This window comes from Pristiophorus japonicus, chromosome 5 (genome assembly GCF_044704955.1).
Source record: "Pristiophorus japonicus isolate sPriJap1 chromosome 5, sPriJap1.hap1, whole genome shotgun sequence".
NCBI lineage: Eukaryota > Metazoa > Chordata > Chondrichthyes > Pristiophoridae > Pristiophorus > Pristiophorus japonicus.
The window spans coordinates 128240337-128266578 of record NC_091981.1 but is presented as its reverse complement, the minus strand read 5'-3'; the positions used below and the strand labels follow the sequence as shown (position 1 = coordinate 128266578).

General features: G+C 41.1%; 1 protein-coding gene across 4 annotated transcripts in view; it reads right to left on the bottom strand.

Moving 5' to 3' along the window:
* The window catches only part of tra2a (transformer 2 alpha homolog), a 30227-nt gene that overhangs the window by 1119 nt on the left and 2866 nt on the right, over positions 1-26242 (bottom strand). Inside the window, exons 2-8 of one of the 4 annotated variants that reach the window (XM_070880957.1) lie at positions 19623-19955; positions 19173-19306; positions 18006-18174; positions 13316-13462; positions 8647-8838; positions 8243-8358; positions 8040-8153 (exon numbers count right to left, since the gene is read on the bottom strand). In XM_070880957.1, the coding sequence (XP_070737058.1) occupies positions 8040-8153; positions 8243-8358; positions 8647-8838; positions 13316-13462; positions 18006-18174; positions 19173-19306; positions 19623-19643 (893 nt within the window). In that variant the 5' untranslated portion in view covers positions 19644-19955. The remainder of the gene's footprint in view (positions 1-8039; positions 8154-8242; positions 8359-8646; positions 8839-13315; positions 13463-18005; positions 18175-19172; positions 19307-19622; positions 19956-26242) is intronic. The other 3 variants (XM_070880955.1, XM_070880954.1, XM_070880953.1) reach the window with 3 other exon arrangements.

Genomic DNA, 26242 nt, shown 5'->3' with positions numbered 1-26242 from the left:
TAATTTGCTGTCAGCAGCGAAGCAAAGGTGTTCGCCGCTGGCCACAAAGTAAGCTTCCCACAAAGATCTCGCAATTTCTGCGACGAGAAGTTTGGCTTTTCTGAAGTGTAATTGAAATCAATGCAAGTTAATGGGGAATCCATAACTCGAGCTGCTGCGACATCAACAAGCTGTTTAAGCAGCCAAACAAAATGCAGAATTCTCAGGCAGCAAACCAGAAAATGGGTAAGCTCCTTGGATTCTAACTTTTAAAAATTATTAGAGAGCAAAACAAAGGTTAGGGGTCTCATAAGTGGAAATGGCAAACCTGAAATAAAGATGATCAAACTTAAAATTTTTTTTTTTTTTTTAAAGTTTCGTAATTTAAAAACGGTTATATAAAATGGATAAATTTCACACTCCACAAAATTAAAATGAGTTTTTCAGGGCCATAACTTTATGTTTAGTAGGCAATACGCTGTTAAAACCTGAGTTACACCAGGGTTGAAACTTTTAATCGGATATTTCAGTATTACAAAAAGGTTTCGTCAGTTTCTATGATTTGACATTACATGGATTGCCAGCTCAGCAGTGAATGATAGACCACAAGTTCAGGATTTCCATGTTAAGCTGCACATGTGCTAAATCCTGATGTTGCAGTTAGTTTCAATGATGAAATGACGGCAAATGCTGCCAGTTCAGTCATCAATACCCGCCAATGCTGGGGCAAAGCGAGTGAGCAATACACAAGAGGGCAGAGTTGGAGAAACGCGGAGTTCTTGAAGGGTTATACAGCTGGAGAAGGTTAGAGAGATAATAAGGGACAAGACCTGAGAGAGATTTGAACACATGGATGAGATTTGCAAATTCTAGGTGTTGGTGGACCAGGATCCAATAAAGGTCAGCAAGCACAAGAGTAATGGGAAAACAGAGCTTGCTGCAAGTTCGGATACGGGCAGCTGTTGCAGATGTGCTCAAGTTTATGGAGGGTGCAAGATGGGAGGCAGGCCAGGAGAACATTGGAATAGTTGATTCTGGAGGTAACAAAAGGGCAGATGACGGTTTCACCAGCAGATAAGCTGAGACCAGGGTAGAGACAGACAACGTTATATTGGTGGGAATCAGCAGTCTTTGTGATGGATATAATGAGGTCAGCTCAGCCCAGGGTCAAATAGGACGCTGAGGCTGCGAGCTGCCCGAGACAGTGGTCAGGTGGGGTGGGGGAAAAAAAAAAAAGAGAATGAGACTCGGCAGCAATTAAATGGAGCTTGCAAAGGTGGGGGGGGGGGGGAAAGAGACAATGAGGACTTTGATCGCCCCAATGAAGAAATTGCAGCTCACCCAGGACTGGATGTCTGATTGTCTGACGAGCAGTCTGACAGCGGCAGTATGGGTTTAAAACAGGAACTTAACCCAAGTCCAAATATTTTTTTTTAAATTGAACAACATTTTGCTTTGATCAGTGGCATTTACAGATTTATATACACTTATTTAAATCTGCACACATGAACACAAACCATCCATTCCCAGTTGACCATTTCCAAACACCAAGTTCTTTCATGATTGCTCCATATTCAAAAAATATATAACCCATCTTAAGATTATTCATTCCTTGAATTACATGCAATCCCATTTGCAATTTAGGAGTTGATTTTCTCAGGGAAACCACATACTAGGCAGTGACCCAATGACAGACAGCAGCCATCAGGCTTCCTACATGTGAAAGCATCTATGAACCTTGTTCACACCACAGTGCCAATTCATCCTGACCTATAATCTGCAGTGAAAAAGCTCTAGTTCCTATTTAATCAGAGGTGAATAGAAGTTACAATTTTGTGTCCTAAATAAAATGGAGACTACTTTAGGTAGAAACGCAAGATGCACGAGTATCACATCAAGTAGGTTTGACTCCAAACTTTTGTAACTCATTAAACCCTGTGAGCAAAATGTAAAATCATTAACATTACGAATGCATAATTGAAGAGGCTTGAATGCATAATGTGTCGGGAGAACAGTAGAAGGAGGTCTCAAGGACAAGAGGTGGTCTAATACTGATGCAGTGGGGCAACAAGCACTGAAAGGTTCTTTTGATCAAGCTTGAAATTGCCAAGTGTAGCCGTTTCTAATATGGTGCTATTATGGTTTCTTTTAAACTCAAAGGGATTAATTTCCCCCGGTATTTGCACCTTTTTTGGGGAGCAGGCTGCTTTTTCTGGCCCAACTTAAAAATCCCCAGTTTCCCCAACCAAGTTGCATCAGCATAACTAGCGTATGTGGTCTGTCCTGAAAAACTTTCCCTAGAGTTAAGGAAATCGGCGCAGCAGATGCCCAGACACACAAAGAATAGAAAAACAAAAAGATGGAGAGATAGAGACACACGAACTGGCAACCGAGAAGACCGGACAGCCTTCAGGCGGGGTTGGAGGTAAGTTGGTGCTGTGTGTTTTTTAATTCTTTTAATGTGTTGGGAGCTGGCTGTATGCTTTACTTTGAAGCCTTAGCTCACAGTGTGTCCCTGGTTACCATGGCAGCCCAATCTTTTTGGCGCTGATCAAGGCCCCTCCCCAAAACTAAAGGTCAGATTAGGCCACGCCAAAATGAAGAGATGCAACGGGGAAACTGACAATACTTTTTTGGGGGCGTACTTGGGCCCCCCCAAAAAAAATTGGGCGTAACTCTTCCAAGTATGCCAAAAATGTGCTTTGGGGAAAATTGAGCCCAAAGACTGGACCTCGACACGGTCAGTGAACTTTTGACAAACCTATGCTGAAAATTTTATATTAATAACTAGGAACCGGTAGATCAGCAGTAATCAAAACAAGAAAGCTAACTATTCTAACCTTCACCCAAGGGCTGCCATGACAAATGACGTTTGGAGCAAAGAACATTCATCAGCCCGAGAAAAAATTAGTTAGTGCTCCAGCATGTATAGCACCAATATCACTGATACGAAGATGGGTGTTTTTGCGACTGGGGTTCTACAGGGCTCAGTCCCTTGGTTTTTGTAGTATACATTAATGATTTAGATTTAAATGTAGGGGGCATGATAAAAAAAAATTGCAGATGATTGGACGTTGCTGAGGCCTACAAGAGTATTGGCAGTTCGAGAGGCCAACGGGGAGTCAGGAGGCGGAGCGGGACGTTGAGGAGACCAGCTGGTGCAGCTGCAGCAGGGAGGAAAAAAGAAGGAAATCGTAAGGTGACATCACAGCCAAGGGGGCAAGTGATTGGTAAGTAGTTTTTCTTTTTCCTTTCTACAGCAGTAAGTAACCTTTAGCATTGTTGTTGCCAATTTAAGTTAATCTAAGGGTTAAGTCAATGGCAGGACAGCTCGGACACGTGTTATGCTCCTCCTATATTATGTGGGTAGTCAGGGACGCTTCCGGTGTCCCTGATGACTACGTGTGCGGGAAGTGTAAACGCCTGCAGCTCCTGACGGACTGCATTGCAGACTGGAGCTGCAGGTGGATTCACTCTGGAGCATGCACGATGCTGAGAAGGACGTGGATAGCACGTTTAGTGAGTTGGTCTCACTGCAGGAAAAGGGTACACAGCCAGATAGGGGATGGGTGACCAACAGGAAGAGCAGTGCAAGAAAGGTAGTGCAGGGGTCCCCCTGCGGTCATCCCCCTGCAAAACAGATACACCGCTTTGGGTACTGTTGAGGGGGATGACTCATCATGGGAGGGCAGCAGCAGCCAATTTCATGGCACCGTGGGTGGCTCTGCTGCACAGGAGGGCAGGAAATAGAGTGGGAGAGCTATAGTGATAGGGCATTCCATTGTAAGGGGAATAGATAGACGTTTCTGCAGCTGTAACCGAGACTCCAGGATGGTATGTTGCCTCCCTGGTGCAAGGGTCAAGGATGTCTTGGGCATTCTGAAAAGGGAGGGTGAAAAGCCAGTTGTCGTGGTGCGTATAGGTAAAAAAAGGGATGAGATCCTACAAGACGAATTTAGGGAGCTAGGAGCTAAATTTAAAAAGTAGGACCTCAAAAGTAGCAATCTCAGGATTGCTACCAGTGCCACGTGCTAATCAGAGTAGGAATCGCAGGATAGCTCAGATGAATACATGGCTTGAGGAGTGGTGCAGCAGGGAGGGATTCAAATTCCTGGGACATTGGAACCGGTTCTGGGGGAGGTGGGACCAGTACAAACCAGACGGCCTGCATCTGGGCAGGACCGGAACCAATGTCCTAGGCGAAGTGTTCACTCGTACTGCTCGGGAGGAGTTAAACTAATATGGCAGGGGGATGGGAACCTATGCAGGGAGACAGACAGAAGTAGAATGGGGGCAGAAGCAAAAGATAGAAATAAGAAAAGTAAAAGTGGAGGGCAGAGAAACCCAAGGCAAAAAGGGCCACATTACAGCAAAATTCTAAAGGCTCTGTGCCTCAATGCGAGGAGTATTCGGAATAAGGTGGACGAATTAACTGCGCAGATCGGAGTTAACGGGTATGATGTAATTGGCATCACGGAGACATGGCTCCAGGGTGACTAAGTCTGGGAACTCAACATCCAGGGGTATGCAACATTTAGGAAGGGTAGAGAGAGGAAAAGGAGGCAGGGTGGCATTGCTGGTTAAAGTTGAAATTAATGCTATAATAAGAAAGGACATTAGCTTGGATGATGTGGAATCGGTATGGGTGGAGCTGCGGAATACCAAGGGGCAGAAAACGCTAGTGGAGTTGTGTACAGACCACCAAACAGTAGCAGTAAGGTTGGGAACAGCATCAAATAACAAATTAGGGATGCATGCAATAAAGATACAGCAGTTATCATGGGTGACTTTAATCTATATATTGATTGGGCTAACCAAACTGGCAGCAATGCAGTGGAAGAGTATTTCCTGGAGTGTATTAGGGATGGTTTTCTCGACCAAGATGTCGAGGAACCAACCAGGGAGCTGGCCATCCTAGACTGGGTGATGTGTAATGAGAAAGGACTAATTAGCAATCTTGTTCTGTGAGACCCCTTGGGGAAGAGTGACCATAACAAGGTAAATTCTTTATTAGGATGGAGAGTGACACAGTTAATTCAGAAACTAGGGTCCTGAACTTAAGGAAAGGTAACTTCGATGGTTTGAGGCGTGAATTGGCTAGAATACACTGGCAAATGATACTTTAAGGGTTGACGGTGGATAGGCAATGACAAACATTTAAAGATCACATAGATGAACTTCAGCAATTGTACATCCCTGTCTGGAATAAAAATAAAACGGGGAAGGTGGCTCAACCATGGCTAACAAGGGAAATTAAGGATCGTGTTAAATCCAAGTAAGAGGCATATAAATTAGCCAGAAAAAGCAACAAACCCGAGGACTGGGAGAAATTTAGAATTCAGCAGAGGAGGACAAAGGGTTTAATTAAGAGGGGGAAAATAGAGTACGAGAAGCAGCTTGCCGGGAACATAAAAACTGACTGTAAAAGCTTCTACAGATATGTGAAGAGAAAAAGATTAGTGAAGACATTTTGTCTTCACAAAGGAAGGAACAAATAACCTTCCGGAAGTACTAGGGATCCGAGGGTCTAGTGAGAAGGAGGAACTGAAGGATAGTCTTATTAGGCGGGAAATTGTGTTAGGGAAATTGATGGGGTTGAAGGCCGATAAACCCATCGGGGCTGATAGTCTGCATCCCAGAGTACTTAAGGAAGTGGCCCTAGAAATAGTGGATGCATTGGTGATCATTTTCCAAAGGCCTATCGACTCGGGATCAGTCCTTATGGTCTGGAGGGTAGCTAATGTAGCACCACTTTTTAAAAAGGGAGGGAGAGAGAAAGTGGGTAATTATAGACCGGTTAGCCTGAATTCAGTGGTGCGGAAAATGTTGGAATCCATTACTAAGGATGAAATAGCAGGGCATTTGGAAAGCAGTGACAGGATCGGCCAAGTCAGCATGGATTTATGAAAGGGAAATCATGTTGACAAATCTTCTGGAATTTTTTGAGGATGTAACTAGGAGAGTGGACAAAGGAGAACCAGTGGATGTGGTGTATTTGGACTTTCAAAAAGCTTTTGACAAGGTCCCACACGAGAGATTGGTGTGCAAAATCAAAGCACATGGTATTGGGGGTAATATACTGACGTGGATAGAGAACTGGTTGGCAGACAGGAAGCAGAGTCGGGATAAACGGGCCCTTTTCAGAATGGCAGGCAGTGACTAGTGGAGTGCCGCAGGGCTCAGTGCTGGGACCCCAGCTCTTTACAATATACATCAATCATTTGGATGAAGGGATTGAATATATCTCAAGGTTTGCAGATGACACTAAACTGGGTGGCGGTGTGAGCTGTGAGGAGGATGCTAAGATGCTGCAGGGTGACTTGGACAGGTTAGGTGAGTGGGCAAATGCATGGCAGATACAGTACAATGTGGATAAATGTGACGTTATCCACTTTGGGGGCAAAAACGTGAAGACAGATTATCTGAATGGTGGCAGATTAGGAAAAGGGGAGGTGCAACAAGACCTGGGTGTCATGGTTCATCAGTCATTGAAAGTTGGCATACAGGTACAGCAGCCGGTGAAGGCAGCAAATGGTATGTTGGCCTTCATAGCTAGGGAATTTGAGTATAGGAGCAGGGAGGACTTACTGCAGTTGTACAGGGCCTTGGTGAGGCCTCACCTGGAATATTATGTTCAGTTTTGGTCTCCTAATCTGAGGAAGGACGTTCTTGCTATTGAGGGAGTGCAGCGAAGGTTCACCAGACTGATCCCTGGGATGGCTGGACTGACATATGAGGAGAGACTGGATCAACTGGGCCTTTATTCACTGGAGTTTAGAAGGATGAGAGGGGATCTCAGAAACATACAAGATTCTGACGGGACGGGACAGGTTAGATGCGGGTAGATTGTTCCCTATGTTGGGGGAAGTCCAGAACCAGGGGACACAGTCTTAGGATAAGGGGTAGGCCATTTAGGGCTGAGATGAGGAGAAACTTCTTCACTCACGAGTTGTTAACGTGTGGAATTTCCTGCCGCAGAGAGTTGTTGATGCCAGTTCATTGGATATATTCAAGAGGGAGTTCGATATGGTTCTTACAGCTAAGGGGTATGGAGAGAAAGCAGGAAAGGGGTACTGAGGGAATGATCAGCCATGATCTTATCAAGTGGTGGTGCAGGCTCGAAGGGCTGAATGGCCTACTCCTGCACCTATTTTCTATGTTTCTATGATACAAAAATTGGTCATGTGGTTGAGGAGGAAAGCTTTAGACTGGGAGGATACGGAGAGGTGTTGAGGAACAGAGGGAACTATGAGAGTATGTCCACAGATCCTTAAAAGGTAGGACAGGTGTATAAAAGTAGTTAAAAAGGCATACGAAATGCTTTCCTTTATTAGCCGAGCCATAGACTAGAAGAGCAGGGAAGTTATGCTAGAACTGTATAAAACACTAGTTAGGCCAGAGTTAGAGTACAGCATGCAGTTCTAGTCACATTACAGGAAAGATGTGATTACACTAGAGAGGGTACAGAGAAGATTTACGAGGATGTTGCCTGGACTGGAGAATTTTAGGTCTGAGAAAAAATTGGATAGGCTGGATTTGTTTTCTTTGGACCAGATGAGGCTGAGGGGAGATTTAATTCAGGCTAAGAAAATTATGAGTGGCCTAGATGGAGTGGATAGGAGGGACCCATTTCCCTTAGCATGGGATCAAAAACCAAGGGATATAGATATAAAAGTAGAAGGATTAGTGAGCTGAAGGGAGGTGGTGGGGGTCTGGAACTCACTGCCTGAAAGGGTGGTAGAGACTAGAAACCCTCATTACATTTAAAAAATACTGGATGTGCACTTAAAAGAGCTGTGACCTACAGAACTACGGACAAAGAGCTGGAAGGTAGGATTAGGCGGGGCAGCTCTTTTTCGAATGGCTCCCTTCTGTGTCGCAATTTTTCTATGATTCTATGAGCACATAACTTCCATATAATGAACTGAAGCCTGGATTAAATGTGTAGAGGAAGATTATCGCTCAGCATTTCAAAGACATTATTGTATTAAGTTTTATGATTTTACCCTCCACAACATAATTATGGATTTTAGCTACCCGACCATTATAGAATGCTTTACCTGTACCGATAATCATAGTCCCGATCATCATATCGATCATATTTATCATATCCTCGATCATAGTATGAATCTCGGCGACGCCCACCACCACCACCACCACCTCCTCCGCTGCTGCTAATAATATGGAATAAAAGAAATCGTATTGTTAAAAACACCAAACTGGACGATGGTTTGCAAGAAAGGTGGAAGTTGTTTATCCTTACTGAGTAGGTCGTCCCATGTAAATCCCAGGAGTGGGAGTGTGAGGCCTCTTTGTTATAGAATAATCTACACGAATTCGCCTGCCATCCAATTCCATTCCGTTAGCGCGTTCCATTGCCTGCAGAAAGATGACAACCAAAACATTGAATTTTCATTTGCACTCAAAATTACATCCATCAAATAACAGAATTAAGTTCCTCCGTGTCTTACTGGATAAAAATAATGTACTTAAACAACAAGCCAGTTAATTTTTATGAGGAACTAGCAAATAGAACTTGTTATGCAACTTCATGCCAACATAAAGACAGGCCCAAAAATTTAAGAGTTAACAATATATAAATAAATTGAGAGCCAACATCTACAAACAAATTTGATCTGAACTGTTATCAAATAGCCCTCAGGTTACCTCTTTAGCATCCTCTAGTCTTTCAAAATAAACAAATGCAAATCCTCTTGAACGCCCAGTCCGCTGATCATAGACGACATTGACTCCTGCCAATGGTCCATATCGAGAGAAAACTTCACGAAGATCCCGCTCGGTGGTGTACAAACTAAGGCCAAAAACTCCAAGGCATGTGTTTGGATCTGGATTGGCCTGCTAAAAAATGCAACGGTTGAACATTTTACGTCACTTCTCATAGGACAAATGCTTATCATAAAAAGTAAATGGAAAATAAATATTCCAGAAATATGTAAATAGGATAACAGAAACAACTTCTTGTGAAGTCACAATAATTTTGTATGAAAGTAAATAGCCTTTTAGTGAGTCTGTAACCACATAAATAAAATGCAGTTACAGGTCCAAACAAATAGCTGGCAGGAAGTAAGAGCGCTCTTTTTGCTTAAAAATACAACCTACGTTGCATCAACTATTTTCCATGGTCCATGAACTATCCCTTTAACAGGTTCTAGCCCCATGCAACCGGAGATTTCAGCTCTCCAATGACAATTATGGAAACTGCCTGTATGTCCTATTGTTACCAATTTCAATGAAAGCCCGCCCCCATCCTTTAGTAAATTACCAGCTGAGTACTCAGTGGTACTCTGCCATGAGTGATCTTTCTCCCAGTTTGGCAAAAGTACTGGCTCCCACTAGCCTATTGAAGTCAGATGTATGCAGACCATCTGCGCCCCATATAATTAGCAGCCTCTGTGTGGTGGGAGATCCAAAATGTAGATTTTTAGGCTAAAAATCATCTGTACAATTTGCATTATCTCTAAATTGATAAACAGAAGTGCAAAATGTATCATGAGCTGCGTATTTTGAATGAGATATACCCTATAACCTTCCCTTCGCTTTTAAACATTTACATTACAATCTGCGTAAATGTACCATGTGGGGGTAATAGGGAGCTACACAGATCAGGAAAGACTCAAATGATTCACATATGCAGCATTAGTGCACCTGTTTCAATTAAATATCGGCTAGCTAGATTCCAAAGATTTCCAGTGTTTTATTTTATTAGAAGTGCTTTATAAAAATTAAACCATACAACTTTGGGTAGATGTGCTAAAACAATGTTAAGAGCCCAGCTTTTATTAACTACAATGTCTTATCAGACTAACTTTTTGAAGTACTATAGTATTAAAAACTGACCAGCACAAAAACATTGTTTTGATCCAAGTACACCCAAGTATGCAAGTGTCAATTGTTGACTTTGTGCAATAAATGCAATCCAAATGTGTCAAACATGTGTGCAATCATAAATTAGTTTGGAGACACAAAACAAGCAATGCAGCTACTGCACATCTCAAATTAAGAGTTGTTAATCTCTACCACCAACTCCTCAATCTATCTTCATGAGAAGTGGCTACATAATGGGCACGTGGGCTGAAGTGTAACTTCAGAAGTAAAATTACAAAGAAATAATCTGCAGGATTTCAGATTGCAATATCTAGTCTGTAGGCGATACAACAACAGACTTTGCAACCTCAATACATGTGCAAATGTCAACAGCCTCAAGATGTATTAGTGCCATCTAACCAACTATTCTAAACAGACAAACATAACATTGTAAGTAATGTTCCATTGGTAAGCAATGTTTTTTTTCTTTTTTGGTAAGGAGGTTGTGGCTGCCATATATTCTACTGTATATTGCAGGAAATTATAACTTGTATATATACACACACTATAGAAATTACATTTATATATTCCAATAACTCACTTTTTGTAGTCACTGAACATAGTTTTTACATTAGTAGCAGAATTTAGTGGTGCTGGACCTCCGCTAACACAAATTTGATAAATTCCATCTCCCACAAACCCCAAATTATCAGGTCTGACTACATGCAAAGCGAGTTTTTTGACCTCATTAAAGAACGGGTATGGCAAAATTAGTTTGATGAATATTTAACCTTCTATACACTATTAAATATAACATGTTCATCACACTTTGCATAGAAAACAAAGTAAACTTAATATGCCAACAAAAAAGTCTTCATTTCTGTCTGAATTCTGAGAGACCTTCAACTGAAAAATCTTCAAAGGCTCATTCATTGCAGTGCCCATGCCAATCCTCATATATATTCAATTCTCCAACAAAAATTTACTTGGACTTCAACATCCCAATTATGGCTCATGACACCACTATTTGGAGCCAGGCCTAACTTACATTAAAATTTTCCATTAAAGCTCATTTCTTACTAGTTGCAAATGGTGTGCAAGTCCCTACACTACTGGCTTTTGCATCTCCAGGTGCAGCATCCACTTTTGTATGGGCAGTTGTACCAGCACATTAAATGTTTATTTAGAAAATCATGATTACCTGGGAGAGTTAACAGAACAAGGCCATTGAGAATTACCGTAGAACGTCAACTGAATTTTTGTAAATAACAAAAATACACCATCAATTTGGATTTCAAATATCGCTAGTGCTGCCTGAATGGCCAATTTTGTGACTCAACTATCTGAGGCCCCACTCCCTAAATTCAAATTTTTCACTCAATCCTGCAGACCTTCTATGCTGTGTCAATCTTGATTCTTTGTCGACACAGTCTTGTCCACAACAGCTCTCTAAAACTAGCAATACACCACAAGCAGATTTAAAAAAATATATATTTGACCGATTCCAGTTCTATCCTAAATTGCCAAGAGCATTTACAAAATATTAGCCTTTTATTGCAGCACCAGTCACTTGTGAGGTATAACGTTTGGGGTGGTTGGGGGGGGGGGGGGGGGGAAAGGGGAGGGGGAGGAGAAGAGAAAAGGAGAGAGATATGGGCTTCACATCTCTAAACTGTAATGTAAATTAGCAATAATTTACCCTGCTGCAACTATACAGGGTATAGGTGAGGCCGCACCTTGAATACTGCGTGCAGTTTTGGTCACCTTACTTAAGGAAGAATAAACTAGCTTTGGAAGGGGTACAGACAATTCACTAGGCTGATTCCAGAGATGAGGGGTTACCTTATGATGATAGATTGAGTAGACTGGGTGTCTTTACTCGTTGGGAGTTCAGAAGGATGAGGGGTGATCTTATAGAAACATTTAAAATAATGAAAGGGATAGACAGAATAGAGGTAGAGAGGTTGTTTCCACTGGTCGGGGAGGCTAGAACTAGGGGGCACAGCCTCAAAATACAGGGGAGACAATTTAAAACCGAGTTGAGAAGGAATTTCTTCTCCCAAAGGGTTGTGAATCTGTGGAATTCTCTGCCCAAGAAAGCAGTTGAGGCTAGCTCATTGAATGTATTCAAATCACAGATAGATAGATTTTTAAGTGTTACGGGGAGCGGGCGGGTAAGTGGAGCTGAGTCCACGGCCAGATCAGCCATGATCTTGTTGGGTGGCGGAGCAGGCTCGAGGGGCTAGATGGCCGACTCCTGTTCCTAATTCTTATGTTCTTATTAATGTTGGGGAAGTCCAGAACCAGGGTTCACAGTCTAAGGATAAGGGGTAAGCCATTTAGGACCGAGATGAGGAGGAACTTCTTCACCCAGAGAGTGGTGAACCTGTGGAATTCTCTACCACAGAAAGTTGTTGAGGCCAATTCACTAAATATATTCAAAAAGGAGTTAGATGTAGTCCTACTAGGGGGATCAAGGGGTATGGCGAGAAAGCAGGAATGGGGTACTGAAGTTGCATGTTCAGCCATGAACTCATTGAATGGCAGTGCAGGCTCGAAGGGCCGAATGGTCTACTCCTGCACCTATTTTCTATGTTTCTAATATAACTAGTGATTGGACTAGGTAAATGAAAATAAAAGCATTTAGCAACTTAACTTGCTTGATTGGCATTTACCCACAATTTAGTTGTGAGCAAGTCATTTACAAATGATTGAAGGAAACAAAATGACACGTCAACTGCAGCGGATATTTCCAAATTTAACCAAGTAGAATTGTGTGACAAGAGAAAAGGTAATTTCAGTGAAGTTGAGTGAATACGATGTCACCTGTTTTAGGTCACACCCTTAGCAGCAATGATCAAGATTTCAAAATCAGTCTTTTTTTTTTATAAATTCGTAGCCAATCGTTTCCAATTCTTTGTCAAGTCACAAACGCCAGAGGTCACCCTGCACCAGTCAAGGATCACTCTGCGCCAATGCTCTTAGCCAAAAGGCCTAGAGCCACTGCACCGTTCCTGGAAGTACTGCAATACCAGGTTCGTGCCATGGAGGTGGATGGGTCAGGTCCCCCACACACCTCCGTGGAGGTGGATGGGTCAAGCCATCCCACCCACCTCCTGTTTACAAAAATGTAAGCATATACCTTCCTGACCAGGGAGAAACCACCCGGAGGTCATGGTGGCTGGTCAGGTTAGTTATGCAGATCTTATGATTTAGGAACATGACAGGTGTAGGCCTTTCAGCACCCCAAACTTGTTCTTAAGCCTCAGTTTAGATCTCGAGCTGCAAGATGCTCCCATGATTAACACAGTACAAGGACAATGGTACAGGCACACAAAGCAGACCAATAGGTCAAGCTATAACTTGCTAGATAATTATGCTTTTGCGTGGAATGTTAAGAATAGCAAGAGATCCAATATTTTATCAAACACATTGCTGTAAAGAGTGAATGCACAATACATCCATTAGATATCCGGAAACATTTGACTAGTTTGAAAGTTTATAAATTTACGTTTTGAGAACCGAGTTTCCCTTCTTTTTTCCCATATGCTGCTCGCCTCCAGGAATCATCCTTCATCTGGGACGACGGGGCAGTCCTGGCAGCAGACTTCTCCACATCTACTATCAACGCTCCATGTTTTGCCGACACATGGCCCGTCTGTAGGACAAGATGGACAGAATGAATTTTCCCCCCCTCCTACAAAAAATGGATCACTCCACTATCAGGTGGCATACTGCCCATTAACTCAGACAAGAGTGACAAACTGCGGCTGGAGGATTTAACTCAGCTCATGAACTAAAATTCAAGAGCAGCAGGTTGAGAAGATGATGTCAACAGTAGCCATTAAGTCAGCAGTCCAAAAATATCCCCAAAATCCAGTGCCAGAAAATGAAATATGACAATCAATGTTCCCTCCAAGGTGCGCGGGCACGGCACCCTGCAAGGTCCCGTGCACTGAAATTCACATGCCGCATACAACAGTGAACTGGAGGGAGGGAGGTCCAATACCCACCGCGCGAGCGGCTGGCGAGAGCAGGAAAAAGTGCTGCTGAGCCTGTGAATGGATGGGCCAGTAGGTAGGAACTACGTGTAGGTTATCAGAGATTAGATCGCTGACCAATATTATTTTATCACCAAGTTTTGGGGCTATTCTGTTGGTCTAGCTCTTTTGCTCATGCTCACAGTCGGCGCCAGAAAATCAGGTAGGAACAATAGCCCTCGAATCAAGGCCAGGAGATGAATTAATATTAATGTCTCATTACTGCCTTGATTCGAGGGCTATCTGCGCAGTTAATTCATCCACCTTATTCCGAATACTCCTCGCATGGCAGTGAACGTACAAAAATAACCCCATAAAAAGAGTGGGAATTACCTACTGTGCTTTTCTATGAACACAAATATTAATCGTGTACCATTACTTCTTAATTTGATTGCACTTTCAGCTCTTGCCTGGATGCAATACATTGTTTTGTGGTTGAACTTGTCAGACTGAGGCAGAGACTAGAGCGGCAGAAAGCTAGAAAGTTGCATCAAGGCAGAGTGGTAGAATGCAGCAATGTCCATGAACGTCTTTGTATATTTCCCTAGCATTCAAGCTTGCTCATGGTGCGCACGGTTGCTAGGATACTTGATCCTTGGCTGTTCTGCTAGAGTTACAGTGCATGCAAAGAGGCAGACAACTTCAACCCCTCCCAAACTACACTGATAGAAATCGTGGTGCTGAAGTGAGTGAGGGAGGGTGGGGGAAGAATCAGAGTGCCTTTATAAAAACCAACACAATATAATCGGGGCCATATTAAGAGCGACAGTTAGTGGCGAGGCAGTGATTGAGAGAGAGGGATGTGGGTGCTGACTGGTGTAGTGTGTGCACGTAAAGAGGCGGCTGGAGGCAGTTACAGGAGGATGTGACACCAGAACAGGGAAAGAGCAACATGGATCTAGGCATTGCACAGGCCTGCAGCCGCTTCCTCATCATCTGCTGCAAATAACATCGTCAGCTCAGCCTGACCGACACAGACAAGTCACTAATAGCCACTAAGGAGATCGTTAGCATTTACAATTTGGGGGAGGGTTTATGGGTAAATGTGTTTTGTGTTTTCTTTCCCCCATCCCCTTTTAAAATACAGCATTAGGATCAGGTCAGTATATTTGCAGTGAGGATTATCACTGCTGATTACATGTCCAGCCCCTTCAAGGATCTAGATTTTTGTTTTTCAGAATTGAAAGAGAATGAGGTGACCATGGTCCCCGTAAAAAATCTTTAAAAAAAAAAATCATCTTAAAAAATAGTAAAGTAATTGGTAGACTAATTAGATGGGAGGTGAAAATTTTTCCTCCTCCAAGTGGAGGGGGTCTGGAGCTCACTGAAAGAATGGTAAATGCAGAAATCTACATTGCATTTAAAAAGTACTTGGATATGCACTTGGAAGTGCCATAACCTACAAGACTACGGACCCATAACTGGAAAGTGGGATTGGGTTGGATAGCTCTTTCTGTTGGCTGGAGCGGACACGATGCGCCGAATGGCCTCCTTCTGTGCTGTGAAATTCTATGTTGTACCACCTGGAAACCACAGGGTAATCAAAGCGGTCTAACTAAATGGATAATAAATGAGACACCAGATGCTGAGTTTTTCATTCCCCAGTTTGGCGAGATGAATGGATTTTTACGGTTATTTATGATCTACGCACAGACTTTCAAGGAGTGTGTATCCTCCCCGCTCTTTCGCATCTACAGACAGGAAGCAAAGAGTAGGAGTAAATGGGTAATTTTCAGAATGGTAGGCAGTGACTAGTGGGGTACCGCAAGGTTCTGTGCTGGGGCCCCAGCTGTTTACATTGTACATTAATGATTTAGACGAGGGGATTAAATGTAGTATCTCCAAAATTGCGGATGACACCAAGTTGGGTGGCAGTGTGAGCTGCGAGGAGGATGCTATGAGGCTGCAGAGTGACTTGGATAGGTTAGGTGAGTGGGCAAATGCATGGCAGATGAAGTATAATGTGGATAAATGTCAGGTTATCCACTTTGGTGGTAAAAACAGAGACAGACTATTATCTGAATGGTGACAGATTAGGAAAAGGGGAGGTGCAACGAGACCTGGGTGTCATGGTACATCAGTCATTGAAGGTTAGCATGCAGGTACAGCAGGCGGTTAAGAAAGCAAATGGCATGTTGGCCTTCATAGCGAGGGGATTTGAGTACAGGGGCAGGGAGGTGTTGCTACAGTTGTACAGGGCCTTGGTGAGGCCACACCTGGAGCATTGTGTACAGTTTTGGTCTCCTAACTTGAGGAAGGACGTTCTTGCTATTGAGGGAGTGCAGCGAAGGGTCACCAGACTGATTCCCGGGATGGCGGGACGGACATATCAAGACTGGATCAACTGGGCTTGTATTCACTGGAGTTCAGAAGAATGAGAGGGGATCCCATAGAAACGTTTAAAATTCTGACCGGTTTAGACAGGTTAGATGCAGGAAGAATGTTCCCAATGTTGGGGAAATCCAGAACCAGGGGTCACAGTCTAAGGATAAGGGGTAAGCCATTTAGGACCAAGATGAGGAGAAACTTCTTCACCCAGAGTGGTGAACCTGTGGAATTCTCTACCACAAAGTTGTTGAGGCCAATTCACTAAATATATTCAAAAAGGAGTTAGATGTAGTCCTTACTACTAGGGAGATCAAGGGGTATGGCGAGAAAGCAGGAATGGGGTACTGAAGTTGCATGTTCAGCCATGAACTCATTGAATGGCGGTGCAGGCTCGAAGGGCCAAATGGCCTACTCCTGCACCTATTTTCTATGTTTCTACTTTCCTGAAAGTGTGAACTCTTCTGTCGGGAAAGAGGAGCTTAACAGTCCAGGTGTGAGATGTGAGAGTAGAGGTAGAATGGGGGCCCGTGAGTGTTCAGGTAGATTGCAAAGTGTGAGCGGAGAGGTAGACCGTGCAAGTGTAGAAGTATAATGTGACCTGTTAGGAAAGGTGGATTGTCAATCTTGACAGAATTTTCCATCACTGGAAAACAGAGACAGGAGAAATTTCCAGCATGATGTTGAATAATTATCAACCGTATTTATTTGCATCGTTTTATATATGGTTTAAGTTGTTGTTCTTGTAAAATTTTCCCATGGACTTGCACTCAGGAGTTCATGGCCCGCTCAGTACAAATAAAAATTAGAGGGAACACATTGGACTGAATATGAAGATCAACTTACAATTCAAGTATAGATTTCACCACATGAAGGCTTAAGTGTCAGAACTTTGTACATCTTATCAAAATAATTAACTAAATGTATATCCTACAGATGCACACAATTGTCTTGCTCAAACAAATGACCACTCACTTGCATGAATCATTAAAAGTTACAAGAGCTATGCGCAGCATTTGAAACTGAAACCAGTATCAAACTTTATATCAAACAATTTCTCAAACTTTTCTTCAGATCACTCCAGTATTCAACCATAATGGGTACAACATCTCAAATCCGGCAACCTCGGGACTAAGACCGTGCCAGTTTTCAGATTTTTCCAGATTTCGGACAAGAAAATCAATAGCCTATCTTAGGCTTATTGAATGGATAAGAGAAACAAGGAATACATGAAGTAGAATAAAGTGCATTATTCTAAAGGTAAACATAAGGATAAAATAAAAAGCATTTAAAGTAAATTAACTATTTATTACAAATGATATGCAGTACTGAGCATTTGAGAGCTGCTGCGATGAAGACGTCATACTTCGCCAGCACTGCCTCTTCCTATACGGTTGCCACTTTACATTCGAAAGCCAAATTCAATGAATGAGATACATGAAATAAAATATGAAAAGGAATGGGTCAGGTCGGGTCGAGGGTCATTCGGCAAGACTCGGACCAATCGCAGACCATTTAACACAGCGGCGAAGCTGATAACTAGTTCGGCCCGCCGGTTTTTGGACAATTAATTCCGGATTTTATTTTACTGAATATCAAATGGGATTCTCTCAAAAATGGACTGTTTTCAGACAATTCCAATTTTCAGACAGCCAGATTTGAGACATTGCACCTGTATTTGCTTAATTAAAACATCTCAATGTGTGCTAGTAACTTTCAAGCATTCTTTCACTCCTCAGAAAAAAAGTCAATCCTACAAGCCGCATGCATTCATGAAGCACTATGTGTTATTCACCCCTCGCCAATGAATTATACATGTATTTTAAAATAACCTACTCTACTTCCTGCATGGCGCTTTCGGCTGGACATTGGAGAATGACTACGGCTCCTTCTCCGTGATCGATACTCGGGTGTGTAAGATCTGCTGCGGGATCGCCTTCTATGTGAATGAGAGCGTGATCTGGAGCGTGAATAACGTCGGTGTGAATGTCTTCGGGAGTGAGATCTGGTAATAAGATTGTAAAAACACAGCTGTTAGTATATTTTCATAAACATATAGCACACAAATTTATGATATAACCAACCGTCCAAGTCTGTATGAACATTTTTCTTTTATGTTCCACCTTTCATTAATAAAGGCTTTTTCAAGTGTGCCAGTGTTTAATTCTAGCAAGAAATAAAAGTAAACATTTAGCTGGTCACAAGAATTCAGTCTTTTGGAGTGCTGGATTAGGTCTGCATGCCACATCAGACCTGGATAAGACTAGTTTAGGCTCCTCGCATTCCACCACACTGGTTTCTATGTCATCTGCCTATGCACATCTGAAGTTATTCTATGTAGGCACAGTTTTAAAAAAAAACTGCGCAAGATCAATATCTGCTGACTGAAAAATGCATGAATTAAAATTTGCATGTATTTAAATTTTTTATAATAGATGCCAAGATTTAATCATGTTTTTTTAAACAGATTATGTTTTAAGACAGTCAGCAAAATAAAATTAAGATATTGTTCATTTTTGTAGTGCATTTGAAATGAGTCATGACCAAAGGAACGAATATAAGCAAAAAAAGATTGCATTTAATATCTAGATATTGAATTTTTGCCTCTGATTCAGACACTGAACTGCTCCTCAAAAGGCCCTTGGGTAATGTTGCATCAAATAGCAAGCATGCATCTTGACTGACATCTTAGTAACGGTCGTCGCATGACAGCATAAGCATGTCGCCTCCATTCACGTAGAAAGAAATTATATGAATACTTAAAAACTTAATTGCAAATCAAAAGAAAACATTAGCCCTCAAAGACCTTCAAAGAAAAGCATGCAATTCAGAGGCCAGATTAACAGTGAAAAATGGTACTGTCGTGTGGATGCCATTGAGCAATCAGCAACATTATAGGCTTACTGTATATAGACACATTGATATGCATTAAGGCACTCAGTTTTTTTTTAAAGTAAGGTAGATTATACTAATTATACCTACCTGCTAAATAAAAGCACTTACCTAGACTTGGACCTTGAGCGGGAGCGAGATTCTGAACGTTTTGAGGTCCTAGATGGACTACGAGAAGCAGAACGGCTTTCTGATTTTACACGGCCAGCACTCCCACTTGGAGATTTTGATGGTGAGCGGGACTCCTGGTATGATAGAACAAAGTTATTTATTGTACTACACAAAATATAAGATTGTTAAACCTTAGTAGCGAGCCTCTACAATTCAGATACTGTCTCAGGTGTAGCAGAGGGACAAAATGGTTAAGTATCCTTCACTAATTTCATTTTGGCCCCTTCTAAAGCACAAAAAACTTCAACCCATAGCAAGTACTGCACATTCCTAAAGAATACACATTCCCTACAAATATACCTAATCACCAACATTCTATGAAACTTTCTTAAATAGTCATGCATTTTATGCTAAAACTTGAGCATACAGACACGTGAACATAAACCATACATTACTTAACCTAGGACACATTCAATCTTCCAGATTCTTTTAATTTTCCAGATTCTTTTAATTTTCCAGATTCTTTTAATTTTAGTTCACTCTTGCTTTCTATTTTCTTCATTTCTTCATTTTCAGAGTTTTCATACTCCGTGTATTCTTCCCAATTCAAACAATTCATTAATGCCTTATAAAAGCAAGCTCTTCTATCTGACCAATCTTCTGTTCATTTCCCATTCAAATTTTATTTTCTGATCTGCAATACTTGTGATTGATTAGCCTTCTGTTATCTTGATTATTCTTCCATATTCTTGGAAAATACTCTTCCATTTCTTCAATATTAACCTTAATGGAAAAAGAACATTCAGTAGGATGAAGCATGGGGTTACAATCTGCTGGATTTGTACTATAGCCTACCATCTTTCTAACTAAACACCAGCAGATGTAATAATTCCAATACTTTTAATAAAAAAAGTTCCTGCATAAAATGCCTGCAACAAATATGTAGTCCTCTGGTTTTACTGTGTTTAAAGTTTTAAAAATACTGTTACACAAAAAGGACTATCTAATTAACTTGAGAAACTGCCTTGAAATTGCAATTTTTTCCTCCTCACTCTTCCAACAAAAAAATGTTCCCGGAGGAAAAATTTCAAACTGCACAGTAATACTTTTGTGCCTTGTACAGACAAATCAGGAAGTTGTGATTTAACTCATTTGGAAAGAGACATTTTCTGGTGATTTCTGGACATCACTATCAACTAAATTTTTACTATCAACTAAATAGTGGAATATATTTGTCCTGAAAACGCAAGGTTGCCATTAATTTAGATTGGCTAGAAACATGGCAATAATTCTATTACCCTTAATTATTAGTAAAGAAAGATGTTACAATAGGCGTTTAAAATAGTTACACCACTGTAACCCAATCTTAAGTTCAAACTAATTTATAATGCATTTGTGTCTCCTGGTCACGTGGCTGTACAGATTCAAAATCAAAACCTTGCCGTTGCAATTTTGAGGCTGAACTAATTCCAGTTTCCCATTGTCATTTCCTCAAAACAGTAGCTGGTAACATCAGAAATACTGGGACAGGAAAAAAAAATACACGTTCTGACCTACAACCAGTAAACTTTGTTTAAATGAACAGAACTGTCAACTAATTGCACACCAATATTCAAACTCCTCTAGAAGATAGGATTACAAAGTGCCAAGTACCTCAGTATCTCAATGGTTAAAGTAATTATTGCCAATTAATGCTCAGCTTCAAAGCAGTCAAATGAGTTATGGCCACTGTAAAGATAGAATGTTTCCTACATTACAACAGTAACTACACTCTCAAAGTACTTAATTGGCTGTAAAGTCTTTCAGACGTCCGGTGGTCGTGAAAGGCACTATATAAATGCAAGTCTTTCTTTTTTAAAGCGGTGAGTGGAAGAACATTCCAACCCATACCTTAAAGCTTAGTTTGTTTTGGTGAAAGTTATGCTCAAGGCAACTGAATTCTCCCCCACCCCAACTTTTGTACCGAAAGTCAGCATCTCCCCCAACTTATGTACCTATAAGTCAGTATCAAGAACTCCCAAATCCAGGTATAGTCTGGAAGGATGAAGTTCCTGCTACATTACCCCAACTAATTATCCGCATCCTCAGAAATGACACCAATACACTAGTGTTGACTCCTCTGTAACCTTCAGCCAATTTATGCTGCCAAATCGCTTCCACTATGCAAAGAACTGCGTCGGTCAGAGGCTTCAATTTAGGCATTGCAAATTATGAACAAGACTGCAAATATACATTAAAAGATAGAATTATGAAACTCAATCCCCCAAATTAAAAATCCTCCAATCCCATGCAATAAAAAAATGTTCCATCAATTCATTATAAACAAAAGAAAGAGTAGAATAGGTTTCTTAAAACACCAATCAAAATCCCAGAATCTCTTAACAGAATTTGACATTCAAATCACCATAAAAGGTGGTCCCAGTAATGGAGATGGAAAGGAATAGGAGACAAGAGACTTTCCCAACATTTGATTTAAACCCAAAAGTAGCACCTGGCACTATTTTAAAACTCAGTCAGCTGAATAGGTTGACTTACTTCTCTCAAAATGATGTCACTAATTTAACTACTTTCCATGCATATGACATATGTAATTTATAATGGGTACATATTCAGAGAGTTCAGATTTATGAATCTATATCCAAAACAATGTCAAAGAAATAGCCTCTATTAATGTGAATTATTTGATATGCTATTAGTTGACGACAATCTGATCACTAATGTACATATTGAATCTGGAATACATCAAAAACCATATCTGCACACACTGCCCCTCTGCATCCTTTGACTTTCTATTGCCATGTTGGTCACACTGCCTCTTAAATAAAATATTAACCATTTAAAGGAGAAATAAAAGCATGCACCACTTTTATTGCCAACTTTTCTAACGGAAAACATCACACCATGTAAATGCACCACTCTGCACTGGCTTTCCACAATTCATTTCCACTTCGCATTTTCAACCCCACTGTAACTTTTCATGTCCAGTGGGTTTAGTCCAAAAAAATTTTAATCCAAAAATTATATTCCATAACATGATTAGACTTTTACATTGATTTGTCTTTTACGTGTTTTAATGCCGTCATTATATATATTTTTAATTTAGAAGGCCTCAGTCTTTCCCAGAAGCCTGGGTGTGAACTTTATATTTTTTTCTGAGCGCACAAGACGGAGAGAAGATAGTTTGTTTCCTCACTCCAATTCAAATTCCATTTTAAAAACAGGTTTAAGTTTGAAGGCAAACAAAGCCTCTGGAGGAAAACAGATAGGGAGAGGGAGGGAGGAAGAGGGGTTACGGCGACAGTGGATCAAGGATACAGGGAGGGGCAGTGGTGACCCGAGTTGGCTATTCAAAGGGAAAGAGATGGGGTAACGTTAACAAGGGGGTGGTCAGAAACGGAATGGGTAATGGAAAAGTAAATGGGTACAGATCACAATCAGTAAGCGCAACTGATTGGGGGAGGGGACAGGAAAGGAGCTGCCGATGACTAGTTTCTTCATAATCCCAACCCAAAATGCAGCCATCAAGGACTCCTTTCGCTGACATCACTATTACACCCACCACCTCTCCTCCAAATGGAGAGAAGAAAAAAAAAGAAATCAAAGCAGAAGAGAAGACAGGAGAAACAGCAACACAGACATCTGAGACAGACAAGAGTGACCATATTCTTGGTCTTACTGTGCCAATTTTTTATTATCCATTCGTGGAATGTAGGTGCCGTTGTCCAACAACTTTCATTTATATAGCGCCTTTAATGTAGCAAAACTTCCTATGGTGCTTCACAGGACTGTTATCAAACAATATTTGACATCGAGCCATGAGGAGGATATTAGGACAGGTGACCAAAAGCTTAATCAAAGAGGTAGGTTTTAAGGAGCATCAAAGGAGGGAAGAGAAGTAGAGACGTTTAGGGAGGGAATGCCAGAGCCAAAGGTCTGGGCACCACCAATGGCGGAGCGATTAAAATCGGGAATGCGCAGGAGGCCAGAATTGGAGGAGCGCAGACATCTCAGAGGGTTGTAGGGCTGGAGGAGGTTACAGAGATAGGGAGGGGCGAAGGCATGGAGGGATTTGAAAACAAGAGGGGTTTTAAATTGAGGTGCTGCCAGACCGAAAGTCAACGTAGGTCAACGAGTACAGGGATGACAGAAGAACGGGACCTGGTGCGAATACGGATGGCAGTCTTGGATGAGTGTTCATAGAGTTAATGGACAAGGTCGCCATTTGTTGCCCTAAGTGTCTTCTGTTCTATACAACCGAGTGGCTTAGTTGGCCACTTCAGAGGGCATGTAAAGGTTAAACCATGTTGGTGTGGGATTAGAGTCACAGACAGACTGGGTAAGGACAGCAGGTTTTGTTCCCCAAAGACATTAATGAGCCAGCTGGGTTTTTACAACAATCCAAAAGTGCTCTGGTCACTTACTGAAGATAACATAGGAACAGGAGTAGTCCATTCATCTCCCTTGAGCCTGTTCCACCATTCAAATCAGATCACGATTGCTCTTTATCTTAACTCCATCTACCGGTCTTGGTTCCGTAACCCTTAATACACTTGCCTAATAAAAATCTATCAATCTCAGTTTTGACATATTCAATTGACCTTTGGGGTCAATCAGCTTTGGGGTGGAAGAGACGAATGAAGTGCTTTCTAACACCCCTGAACGGCCTTGCTCTAATTTTAAGGTTATGCTGCCTTGTTCTGGATACTCGCACCACAGGAAACAATTTATCACTTTCTATATTGAAGAGAATACCAGTCTAGTCTATGCAACCTGTCCTCAATTTAACTCTTAGCCCCAATATCATTCTGGTGAATCAGCACGTCAAACCCCTCCAAAGCCAATATATCTTTCCAGAATGCAGTGCCCAGAATCAACGCAGTAGTATTGATGGGAGCTAATCAGAGCGCTGTACAGCTATAACAACTTTCACCTCTTTGTATTCGAGCCCCCGAGATAAAGGCCAACATTCCATTCAGCTTTTAAATTATTTTTTGTACCAGCCCACTAGATTTTAGTGATTATTTTATTTGAACCCCTAATGATCTCTACTATTTCAGTTCCTATCTTCGTGTCATTTAGATAATTCTCTGACCCATCTTTCTTGGCTCCACTTTTTTGTAATGATTAGTCAGGTAACAACCATTACACTACTATACATTGCTGTGAGGTCAACAAATAAAATGTCAAATTGTCTCCAACCAATATCTGATCAAATAATTCACATCAATAGAGGTCATAGCTTTGACAACGGTCTGAATGTAGATGAACAATTCTCCGAAAAGCTTGCCTGAAAAAACACAGGCATTAGATATAGACGAACACAAGAAGACAGAAGCACTGGCAGGTATGCCTTTTGACAAGGATTGTTTTAGTAACTGATCCACTGGTAAATTATAAGCTAAATGGTTTGCAATAGTAATTTAGACTGCGAAGCCCACAATGCATCAGGTGGAGTAAATGATGCACTACTGAAGCACACCAATCAGGAAGGTCTCACTTTTTATAAACTTTAATTTATTGTTATTTTTGCTAAAGAAAATTTTACTCAACATCTGGCTGAACTATACCTGGGAATACTTGACACTCGGTGCCCAAAATTCCCAGCAGTGAAAATACAACTTTTGAGCAGTAAAATTCACCAAAATACACTTGTTCAAATACAATCAATCCATCTATTTCATCAGTTGAAACCACTCAGCTTATTACTTAGGCGCGTTCACATCTCCTTCAACACAAAATATTCATGACTAAGACTAAATTAATGCACCATTTACTAATTGAACTGTATGGAGTATCCATTTACTGAGCAGAGGCATGGTAGTGAATACTAGCATTTCATTTTATACTTAATAGAACTGTAGAATTAATTTACAATTATAATAATTCTATAGAATAACTTTTCCATTTGCTGTTGAAAGATAATCAGAAAAATATTTAATATTTTATTTCAAAGTTTTTATAATCTATGAGGGGTCTTCTAACCCAATTATGCCCATCCCTTGATACTGCTGCATATATTGCCAGTACAAATTTTATCCCAATTAGGTGGCAATCTAAGCCAAAAAAGTTACTTTGGAATAAATGATTGCAGCCACTCCAAGAGACATGTGGACTGCCCTCATAAGTCATCAAGGTGCCTCTGGGTGCTTGTTTAGATTTTAAATTATTACTCTTTATGACAGCAGAAAAAGTTAAATGGAAAGTTTGCTCCCGCAAGTTAGGAGAGCCCCACCCTTTAAGTGGTACTTGCTTTTCTTTTTCTTTTTATACAGTCAACATTTTATTTAAGGATTAATTTTCCCCTATTAATTCTCCCTCTGCCACAATACTGCTATTCCGATGGCAGGGGACCCCATGATTAAGTACATTTCCACCAGCCCTTATGTACTTCTTGCATGTGGGGGCATTTTTGACAAGAGTCTGGAACATGAGCTTTGACAGACTGCACATCCAAGGGACCATTATTATAGCCAAACTCAAACAAAAGCACTGATTTATTTCCCGTTCCTAATCCGGGGTACAAAGACCAATTATAGCATTTCTCCACTCGCTTTGCAGTCCTCAAAAGGGTAAACGTTTAACAGTATTTCTGCCTACCTACCCCTAAGATTATGACAAAATGTTAACTACTTTGAAATCAATATATTGTAATGGCATTCTATCACTTCTCTCCCCTAAAAGTGCTACATTTTCAAATGTTAACAGTTGGGTGGAAATCTCAAACAATCCAAAACCATTATAAAAGAAAATAACAAACACATTTGTATTTTACCACCATTATGCTCAGTTTTAGTATTGCCCTCCAATGAGAAAATTACACATGACATCAGCAACTTGTGTAAAACTATAAAGTTATTTAATACCATCTGCTGCAGCTTTCTTTAAAAAATTATGCTTTTTGATAAAATGTCACTGAAATCAGGAATAAAAAGCTTTGATCAACTAAGATTAAGTAAATTATTCTATATCCCTAATACTATTAGTTTAAAACGAGGAGCTTCCATTCTCCCCCTCCCCCCCCGCAACCCCAGAATGATGATGTAATATTCCAACTCTGAACCCAATATTCA